The 11,289-nt window shown below is 36.0% G+C and overlaps 1 protein-coding gene across 2 annotated transcripts; it reads right to left on the bottom strand.

The window, feature by feature from the left end:
- Positions 1–1,482: 1,482 nt before the first annotated feature.
- On the bottom strand, positions 1,483–6,990 carry LOC147512624 (protein WHAT'S THIS FACTOR 1 homolog, chloroplastic-like). 2 transcript variants are annotated; one of them, XM_086595643.1, is made up of 3 exons: positions 5,244–6,990; positions 2,533–2,603; positions 1,483–2,079 (listed from the first exon to the last, which is right to left on the bottom strand). In XM_086595643.1, the coding sequence occupies exon 1, from the start codon at positions 6,625–6,627 to the stop codon at positions 5,245–5,247; it is 1,383 nt and encodes a 460-aa protein (XP_086451769.1). In that variant the 5' UTR covers positions 6,628–6,990; the 3' UTR covers positions 1,483–2,079; positions 2,533–2,603; position 5,244. The 2 variants fall into 2 exon arrangements, with proteins under 2 accessions (XP_086451769.1, XP_086451770.1); XM_086595644.1 differs by having other exon boundaries at positions 2,533–2,631; positions 5,244–6,972.
- Between the last annotated feature and the right edge of the window lie 4,299 nt (positions 6,991–11,289).

The following is an 11,289-nucleotide window of genomic DNA, read 5'->3' as shown; positions in this document are numbered from 1 at the left end:
ATGTAAAGTAAAATGGTGGTATCTGGTTGTTTTTGAGAGTGAGACTGACAAGGGCTGGATTGTGAATACTCAGATCAGTATTTGTCTCAATTGTGTAGTGAAGTAGATTGTCACCTTGGACTTTGACCACCTCAGTAACCATTACCAAGCAAAGCAAAAAAACTTCGAGAAATGACCTTTAGCTTCACTTATGGTTGCTAGGTGGTCGCTCCTTGCTCTATTACAAATCAAACTGAATCTAGTAAGCTTCATTTATCAACACACCTTGTCTATGAATTCCAAGCAAATAGCACGCTTCCAGCAGACAACATTGATAGGCCTAGCACAAGATGAACACCATCAGACACGTTTTTCTTGGCAATACATTGGAAAATAAACTAATTTAGGATCAAACTATAACTCTGTAAGCACTTATATATGGAATCTAAAAATTATATCTTGTATTGCAAGTCAACTTTATCATACAAAATCCACACTCAATTGAAAGAGGGGAAACACCACTTAATTTCTAACAATGTCAGATAGCAAATATCATTTAAATAAAGGAGAAAAATACTAAACAGCGTCAGCTTATGAGCATACAATACAATTCAACACTTCCAATATATTCACTGCAACTTAGAACAGAAGGCAGCAAAAAAAACAAAACAAAACAAAAGCTAAGAAACCTCCTGGCCAAAAGGAAACTAAGCAGTAAAAGAGATATATTGGGGGTAAGCCTGCAGAGTAGGTTGTCTAAAACACAGTCAATGCAAACATCTTTGGCAGCTAAAGTGCAGTATAATTTAACCATCATCTCAATCAGCAAAAGGAAAAAGGGTACTTAAAACCTATACGTGAAAAGCCCACAAGCAATTTCCTTGATCTACTGGTTCTTTAAACAGCGCATTAACTGTTTACAACCTGAGGAATATACCACAACCAACAAGAAATCAGAAATCGGATGTAACTGGCTAAATTGAAAAGACTTAATCAACCTCCTCAATCTTGGAATTCTGGAGAGAAGAGGGTAGAAAAATTTTCGATCTAATTTTGGAGAAGAAGAAAAACACGATTTTTTGTTTCGCAAAATTTTGTTTTTCTGAAATTTCGTTTATTTCGATTTGGTAATATAGAGTAGACTATGTCCATAGGATTTGCTACAGATCAATGGTTTGGATTCACTGTGCCCATAATGTGGCTACAGTAACTGTGCCTCTATCCCACTTATTGATTTATTTCAATGACTTTACATTATTTATTTATTACAATGACTTGGGAATAATCTCCAGTGATTGCAGATGATCGTGGTCCTCCATCTGATGACTTTAACCTCACTGAACTTAAGTAATGCACATGTAACGAATCAAGACAAAGCTTGGATTGGATGTAGGGTTCTGCGTTGGTAATAGACTGCTCTTGTTAAAATCTGAAAGAAAATGAATGTAGAGATGCAACCGCTGATCATTCAGGGTTAATGGGTTCTCTGGAAATTGAATCCCCTGGGCAGAAATAAATCTTATCAAAGAAATATTATGAAGAATCAGAGTGCAAAATTGGTTTAAAACATTACAATCTCAATACAGACACCAAACAGACTCTTTCTATATCTGATACATGATTAAATTGAGTTCTAAAGTCAGCTGTCAGAATGGTGCAATTGCCATTGGGTCATCTGTTATCAAGTTACACACACACACTAACACTGGGTTGGATATGAAGTTACCATCGACAACAATTTTGTAGCACATTCCACTAGGCTGGTGAGTAATCAGCGAAGTAGTAATTGCAAAAAGAATGTGGGCAACGACGTGGTGACATTGGTTCTCCAGACAGTGTACAAACAGATGCACTTGTGAAAAACACAAGTAATCTGAATCGCTTGGATAAAGAATTGTGAGAATGCCCTTTGCTCCATCTCTCTGAAATTTTAGGAAAAGGTGAAGAGGATATCTTGTTAAAATGCTGATACAGTTGAGGAAACAAACTAGCTGCTAGTGCTCATCTTGGACTTTCAATGAGACTAATTCACTTTCTTGTGGTTGGCCTCTAAGCTTTGGAGAAGCTGGTAACCATCTACGCAGTCTTTCTGGACACCACCTGCTCAGAATACACCAAACTAAGTACTTCTGAAACAAAAAAGGAGATAATACCAATGATGTGCACTTCCAGAAATCGGTTTTAAAGTGACAAGGAACAGAGGCAGCCCAGGGCAGTGAGCAGGACTAAAAGAAAAAGACATGTATGAGTAGCATAGTAAAAAGCCTGAGTGAACCAAACAGCCTACACTGCCTTTTCAGGATGTTTTACATCATAGAAGACCAAATCTGATGATTGAATCACTTGAATCGCCTCAAAACATCTCTTTAAAAGTGAAAGAAAACAAAAGTTCTTTATCATAAAACAGATGGTATGTCTGGGAAAACAGGGGAAAACAGAATTATGTATTGGCATCTGAGATCTCAAAGGGGTGGTCTCTTCAATGGTGAGAATGTATAAATACCTAAGACTACGAAAATAAGAAAAACTAATAACAAGTTTTTGTTAACTTACAGATCCAGTCTTTCATGTATTGCCCGTCGCACTGAAGAGTTGAGACCATATGCAATTGAGTTGAAAAGACCCTGAATCAGCATCAATGGCTCAGTATCTCTGACAAAACTTAGATAATTATAGCTCATGAAAATTGTAACAATTAGTTGATTAGTTCAAATTGTAACAATTAGTTAATTAGTTCTTACGCACTTCAACTCTGAATAAATTCTAGTATCTCAGGTAAAGTCTGATACAATAAAGACTTTGACAAAGCATCGAACCAATGAAGAATTAAGAATAGGTGCAAAACATGAGGAAAAATCAAGCTGTTGTTCGAAAAACTAGAATACACAGTTTTGAACATCTAGAGTACATAAGAAAGGCGGATGAGGATAGGTTTAGCCAAGTCCTGGGGAAGATTCTGGGATATCACTCTTTGGATACGCAGGTGGCACTCTACAATGTGTCATATATTACATGCTGAACAATGGAGAAAGGATATTACGCGGAAAGGAGAGAGAATGAAAAGAACTGTCAATGTAGGTGAAATACTATTTTATTAATATAACTACTGAAAATATATTCATGTTCCGATCATTTAAAGGACCTATAAAAAGGGAACTAACGGGGAAGGGGTTGTTTTCTAGTTCCTTGCTTACATATAAATTGATATACAGAATCAATATCACTGTAAATGTCAGGTTCCCAATCTTCAAGCAGCTGAACTTGAGAATTTTAAAAATAACTGAGGTTTTCATAAGTGCAGCCATTCCAACATCCAGAAATGAGAGACAAAAAATTTTGTGGCCTGGATCAATGAAATCATGTATTCGATTGATTGTGCCAAATGCCCATGACCCTATAAGAATCAAAGGATAGTAACCCCATCTGTTTAAAGCCTATGAAAAAGAAGCCAAAATCAGCATGAACCACAAGATAACATGCGATTCCATCACAAGATAATGAAAACTAGCATGAACACAAGTGAGTTCAGTCATTTGGTTGGTCGCAACTCATGACCCGACAACCCTACCAATTGAACAGGAACCGAGATGATAATAAAATATGACCTCTCAAAAAGTCCTTCGTATACAATTTCGTCAAACAGGGTAAGCAAATACGAGCATAAGAAAAAGAGATGGATCAAAAGAAAATGAGTTTGTGGAAATAGAAGTATAGGACACTACTGTCATATTAGTATCTTACCCAGGAATAAAAAGCAGGGTAGAAAGTATGCATATTCCCCCCTCCCAGAGTATAAGGAATCACAACAGTGTCAATCTAAAATTCTAAATCAATCTCATCATCCATATCTATTTCCAATTTTCCATCAATGGAAGTTGCTTCTATGAATGTGATGCGGAAGATGAGACAATAATAAAGATAGCACTACAATGATCTGAAGACAAGAGGTGCTTGCAGGATAAAGAGTTGGGATTTTCGTTGACAAATTCTGCTCTTAGAGAGGAGAGCAAGGAAGCAGTAAAGTACTCTTGGATGGTTGGATATGGTTTGTGAATTATGAGTGACTTTATGGGACCTTTAGCTTGATCAAATCTTCCGAAAATTCGGTTGTTCATTCTTCTTTCTAAAGACTTATATTGTACAGATTGTTTGGTTGGTCACAACCCGACAACCGGACCAATTGAACAGGAACCGAGATGATGATTAAATATGACTTCCCTCAAAAAAAGAATTCGTATAAATTTGATCAAACGGGGTAAGAAAATTCAAGCATAAGAAAAAGAGGCGGTCAAAAGAAAAGGAGTTAGTGGAAATAGGAGTATAGGACACTACTGTCATATTAGTATCTTACCCAGGAATAAAAAGCAGGGTAGAACATATGCATATTTTTTCGGGTTAACTAGGATTACCACCCCTCCCCAATAGATGAACCAATTAGGATTTACCCCCCATTAGATTGGAAATTAGGGTCCCAGCAATTAATTACACTACAGTACTACACATCTTGTTGTGTGAAATTTGGGGGGGGGTGCTACTCCTAGTTAACCCTTTTTTTTCCTTCTGATCCGGAAGATGAGACAGTGTCTAGAGAGTGAACTGAAGATAGCATGACAATGATCTGAAGACAAGAGAGGTGCTTGCAGAATAAAGAGTTGGGAATTTGTGTGTAAGTGTGGGTTGTGTAGAGGACCAGAGAGGGCGATGAAAGGCTAATATAAATGTCAAGAAGAGATCCATTATCATTTCAGTGTTTCTTTCTTAAATAACTATAATTTACTTAATAAAACACATTCAAAATTTCATACAGTTCATTCAGTAAAATCGTGTGTTTCTCAGAGAATATAAATCAGACTAGTGTCATACTTCAAAATCATAAAAATCACTTACTTCTATCCATTCTTATTCACTAGCTCAAGTAAAATCAGATAACGATTCTCAAAATATGTTATGGAACCTCCTAAGACTTTCTCAATGATCTCAGTGAAATGTCTACTGACAAATTTAGTTACTGATGAAATAAATGTGTGAAAGTTAGTTTATAGGCAGAAAAAAATACATGTTCCCAGAAAATATACAAGAGGAAGGTGTACGATGATGGCTTGTTGCAATCACAATCCAATATCTGTTAAGAACGACATCTAAGTTTCAATATATTATCTCAGGTCCTATTCAAACCGAAAATTTAGTTCCCATTTCATATCACCTAGAAAGCAATTGCAACTCATCAATACATGATTTAGACACAGGTGAAGTGTACTTCTAACCTCAAGATTGTTCAGTGTCCTTGTATGCTGTAAGGACATCCTTGAGCTCCATCTCAGAATCATCTGGGACAGTAATACCCTCCAGATTGCTCATGATTTCATCACCCCTGCCATCCAAGAAAACATGTTCACCTTTATCGTCTACCTTAAGCAGATTATCACCTCCCTCCATATCTGAAAACTCATTATATGTTTCAATATCCCGTTTCCTTCCCCTGTAACCAATAAGACGTTGAACCTTTTCTTTCCAAAGAACCAAAGGGCACTTCTCTATAAGCTCAGGACCATCATAAGCTTCAGTTAAGTATACACTAAGTCTCTTACCTCTTTCAGAGACATAAAAGATCCCAAAATGTTTCAAGAAGATTCTCATCAACTTCTGAGGCATCACAAGTTCTTTACGGAAGTGAGTGAGGTAATCAGTAACAAGCCTCTTCTCAAGAGTAAAACTAAGTAGCTCATGCATGACAGCAATGGCTCTCTTATCAAACTCCTTCGAGCCAGCTGTGAGCCCTCGAGCATCCGCATATGGAGAGAGATAAGACCGTTTCTGGAAGTGTTCAATCTTCCCACCAAACCTGAAAAGCTTTTTGTAGTTTGCAGGGAACTTCATTGGAAAAGGAAGTGTCAGCACCCCAGGGGGAGCAGGATCCGACTCAATCAATCCATTCACCTTCTTCTCTAACTCAGTCACAGCCCAAGCAGGATTCCAAGAAACAAGTTCCAAATACTCAACAACATCATCTTTCGGCTTAACCACCCTAAACAAATCAGGATACTTATGAGCCCAATTCTTCCGAAAATCACATGGCAAACCAAAATCTCTACGAAACTGAGCAATTTTATCAGCCGGAAGTCGCTTATCCACAGTCATCATCAAAAACCTAGTAACATATTCCGCCACTTTCTCCCCATGCAAATCTAACAACTCCCTCTCTTCATTCAACAGTTGTTCAGCTTCTTTCGTCATCCCACACCACGTCACCCCTCTTCTATCTTTATACAACTCAAAAAGCTTAGGCGACTTTCGCAAAAAGTCCGAGATCTTAAAAGGCTTCTTTAAGTTAATTTGCCTTCTATACTGTTCCAGCGACCTGATAGGAACAATTTGTTCAGGCTCTTTCTTCAAAACATCCATTAGAAACAACACCTTTGATAGAATTTTCCACTTCTCTGTTACTATTTCTAAATCATGCACTCTCTTTAACTTGCTTCTATCTTGTATTCTTTTACTAGTTGTCATCAAACGCTTCTGCCCCGGCGAAAAAACTCGTAACAAACTATATTCTATGTCCCCATTTCTCACAAAATCACATGGCAACTCATAAAACTGCTTAGTTAGTGTGAACTTGTCTAAGAAACTCGATATCCGATTAATACCCATTATTTATTAGTAAGTGTTTCGATATTAGCTCAGTTTAAGTTGGTTACTCTGTGAGGAATATCGACAAACACTTATAGAGATGCATTTTGTTTACAATGGGGGTATGATTTTCAGACTAATCCGCAAATTTGGCATAATAATAATAATACTAGATATATATAATGGTTATATAAAGTTTTGAATAATAAGGGATGGGGTGAATGGAATGTACCTTATTTATTTTTTTAATGTAAAAGAGAAATGAAAGATTATAGTTCTTTTTCAATTTAGAAACTGGGGATTTGGAAGGCTGGTAGGGACTCAGAGTGGGATTGGAACATTATAGTCAAGGTTGATTGATATCTACAAATTTTTTTTTTTTTTGAAGATATCTACAAATTCGACTATTATGTTTCCGTGGATGTTGTGGGGGCAATGGGCATAGTCCGTGATTTCGAACGGAATCTCGGAATTCCTGTCGAATATTTTGGTTTTTAGGAAAATTTTGATATTTAGTCGGAATAAGAATTCGGGTTTTTGAAAATATTGGAAATTCGGGAATTCCAAAATCCTAAACTAATGCTATGCGCATAGTTCGTGATTCCGAACCAAACTCCGGAATTCCGCCCGGAATTTCGGTTTTTAAAAAAAAACGGAATTCCGAATATAGGGTCGAAATATCCGAAATTCCGAAATCATTTGAAATTCCGAATACAACAAGGGTCGAAATTTAATGAATTCCGGTTTTTGAATTTGTCGGAATTTCAAAAATTCCGAAATTCCGAAATTCCGAACTATGGCTATGGGAGAGTGTATGAGAGAACTCCTGTCACAGCTCAGAGCATTCCCAAATGCAAGTAGTTTTGAGAGGAAATAGTAACTTAGCACCCCATGAACCAAAAATAATGGTCCAAGGCCAATGCAAAGGTGATAATGAGGGTAGTTTTTCACTAAATTATAATGAGGGTAACACTTGCTACCGAGATAGTTACCGACTTGTGATTTTCGGACTGAATCTTTTATTCCGTCTTGCGTATTTTTTCGATTTTTTTTTCATTTTTTTTTAACGAGATGTTTCATTCTGTCCCCATTTTTTTTTTCTTTCGGACGGGATATTTCATTCCGTCCGGTGTATTTTTTCGATATTTTTTTCATTCATACATAATAAATTATTCCGTCCACATTTTAAAGTCACATTTGCATTAGGCAACTCCTAGTAGCTTTTCACCAAGAATATAACTATGAGAGAAAATAGTCCTATGTGGCGCCTATGCGGAGATAACAAATTGTTGTTTGCATTGGGAATGCTCTCATGACCACGTCATATTTGATCATGTAAAATTTAGTAAAAGTTAGCATAGATGCAAAATGCATGTTGCATCAAGCCAAGAGCATCTGTAGGTAGGTGGAGGCATCACCTGCATGTTTGAGACCAAACTTTGAGACAAGCATCCGCAAACAATGACCAACTCTAGGTGGAAATCGCAAATTATCAAGGAACTAGCCCACGCGACAGTTGCAATGTCACATGTGCAAAAATAAACCAAGAAAAAAAAACAATCAAAAGCAAACAGTGTTAATTAAACAGTTGCAAAAAGTGTTGAAGTGACACTACCAATGTCGCGTACACTATTCCAAAAGTTAAAAAAAAAAAAAAAAAAAAACCCCGTAAATTTGCCTCCACAGATGTGGCTAGACAGTTGATGCCTCCATGTTTGCCTCCACTTAGAGATAGTTTTGGGTGAAATTCTGAATGGTGGAGGCAAATATGCAGTTGATGCCTCCACCTATAGATGCTCTAAGGTAATAAACTTGAATTCAAGGCAATTGGTTGATTGATGTACAATACATGTTGCAGTGGAGGCAAATTTGTGGTTTTGGATGCGGATGCGGCGCGATACTACCAATGTCACGCGACAGTAGGAGTGTTGTGTGATTTTTTTTTACTTTGACCACAACAACCGTGACACTAGTAGCGTCGAGTCAATTTTATTTTTTTTACTTTTGGAATGGTGTACACGACATTGGTAATGTCGCTCCAACACTTTTTGCAACTGTTTAACACTGTCCGCACTATTTGCAACTGTTTAACATTGTTTGCTTTTGATTATTTTTTTCTTGGTTTATTTTTGCACCTGTGACATTGCAACTGTCACCTGGTTTAGTTATTTGATAATTTGCGATTTCCCACCTAGAGTTGCACTGTTGCATCCATGACTTTGGATGGAAATATGGAATCCGTATGTGCATTATTCTAATTTCTAATGCTCTTTCGGGGAGTTGAATTGCTTATTTAATTTATCGTCATTTCCTTTCATACACTCTAGGTTATAGTGTTTTCAGAAAATTCTACAAGAAGAAATTGAATTAATCAGCCCGCCTTTTCAAAAAATGGAAATGGAAATGAAGTCCCAATTTGGTTTTCTATATTTTAGTTATAATCATAGTTTAGTTAAGGATTTAACAACTATGATCATAACCACCAGTTTTTGAATTTGTCAAGTGATGTCCGTGAGTCGTTATCTAATTTGAAGATCTTAAAATTTTGGTGATGAGTTGAGAGGCCCATGAACTCTTATACTATACATAGCAACATAGTACAAAATATCAGGATATAGGTATTTATCGATATTCAATTTCTGGATATGTATCATGGATATATCCTCATGTTTGGGATATTTGACATTGTTTCACATGCAAATATCGTGGATATATCCAAAATATCGACAAATATCGTAGATATTGTGGATATTTATTGATATAACGTGACAAATTATTTATATTTATTTGAAATATAATGGTAAATATTAAATAAAATTGTTATATACACAAAATATCACCAAATATCCCCAAATATCACAAAATATCATCAAATATCACAAATATCGTCAAAATATCACCGATATTTACAGTCGTATATATCTCTAAACATATTGTGATATTTATATATCTTTCTCTAAAATCTGGATAGATATCCCCAAATATCGTGATATATCGGGATATTTTGTACTATGCATAGCAAGGCTTTAAACATCCCACATTCCATGTGGCTCCTTCCTCTTTTTGTATCTCTTTCTTCTCTTGTTTTCTCAGTGTACTTACAATTACCCTTAATTTTTTCTATTTCTCAGTGTTTGTTTGCTTGGAGCGCAAATTGTGTACTGGGACAGAACTCGAGTTTTATGGATCAACTCATCTTTTATTGAAGGAAGATGACATTGTGGGTATTCTTGAGACTGATTAAGTCAAATAAAACTGTTTTTCCCTTGTTGTCTAGACTGGAGCGCAAATTGTGTACTGGGACAGAACTCGAGTTTTATCGATCAACTCATCTTTTATTGAAGGAAGATGACTTGAGACTGATGAAGTCAAATAAAACTGCTGGTGGCTTGTTCTTAACTGAGGCTAGCAGGGATAAGCCTTCCATTGGAACTGTAAGTGGTCTTTGACATACCTTTTGTACGTAGTTGTCCAAATTTGGTTCTTAATAATGAACGTCCTGAGGTTATGGGGTTCTAACTAGTCTACTACTAAATGATGCACAATTTTTTCATATCTACGGCATTGTTGTATAAAAGGTTTAATAAAACGCATTGAGGCTTAAGCCTTTTATTTAGCGCCTTGAGGCTTAAGCCTCACTTGTTTTTATTTTTTTTCCATTTTTCTGAGAAATGCTAGACAGAAAAATAGAGATAGTGTCCTACCCATTTTAGGGGGTAGGACCATCCTAACCCACACTATAATACCAAAAACAAGCAACTGGGCACTGGTTATGGATTTAGAGCAAAATGTTGGTTTTGTTTGTAATTAAACTTTACTCCCAAGGACTAAGAGTTGATAAGAATAATTCCCCAACCTTCTCTTTCGTTCAAGATCTCTTGTTGTCAATCTCGGTTAAGTTTCTTTTAACGGTTCGTTTTCGGATCTTTTGATGTTTGTTTTAACATGAATTCTTATTGCATGTTGATATTTAGATGATTGATTCTATGTGAACTGTTTGATTAGCTCTTAAAGTGGAGATTTTTATGCATGTAGTAAACCATAAAACCTACACTAGATTTGATGTTTAAAGTTCTTGCTGATTTGATTTGGTTATTTTTTCTAAGAATAGTGGATTGTGAAGTGAAAAGATAGAAAACAAACAAATATTTCAAATCAGACTACTATGTCCAAAATTGAAAGTGAAATTGGTTTTATACACCTCAGGGATATTAGATATTTGATGCAGATAATGACTTTATCCATCTCTTACTCCCTTTAGAAGTTGTTTTCTTTCTTTGTCTACCTTTGTCAGGAAGGATTGAAAACTTTATGCTATCTAGCAGATTATTTGAGATAAAGTTGTTTTTAGAATTGGGTTGAATATGTCTCTACTAAAAGGGATGATGGAGAAGTTGGAAGAATATTAGGAAATACATATTAAATTCCTGTAAAAGGAGAAGGACCCAATTAGCATGAAAATCTACCGCAAGTTTGGACAGATGCGTGTCTTAATAATCAATTGAGTTCACACAGACTAGTTCACTCACCAATCCAATTAAGTTTGATACCAAATTCTTGATTAAAATCCATTTTAATGAAAATTTGTCTTGGATTTTTTGAGTTCCTTTAATCACTGATTTATAATTTAATTTCTGCAATTTCAGGTCGGTTTAGACTTATAGGTTATTAGAGATTTAGAGC

The sequence above is a fragment of the Coptis chinensis genome, chromosome 3 (assembly GCF_015680905.1).
Source record: "Coptis chinensis isolate HL-2020 chromosome 3, ASM1568090v1, whole genome shotgun sequence".
Classification (NCBI taxonomy): domain Eukaryota; kingdom Viridiplantae; phylum Streptophyta; class Magnoliopsida; order Ranunculales; family Ranunculaceae; genus Coptis; species Coptis chinensis.
Note: the sequence above shows the minus strand (reverse complement) of the source record. Positions and strands in the feature narration are given on the sequence as shown.

Bases quoted from the DNA above. Each gene is read 5' to 3' on its own strand.
- LOC147512624 (XM_086595643.1), bottom strand. From the start codon at position 6,627: ATGGGTATTAATCGGATATCGAGTTTCTTAGACAAGTTCACACTAACT.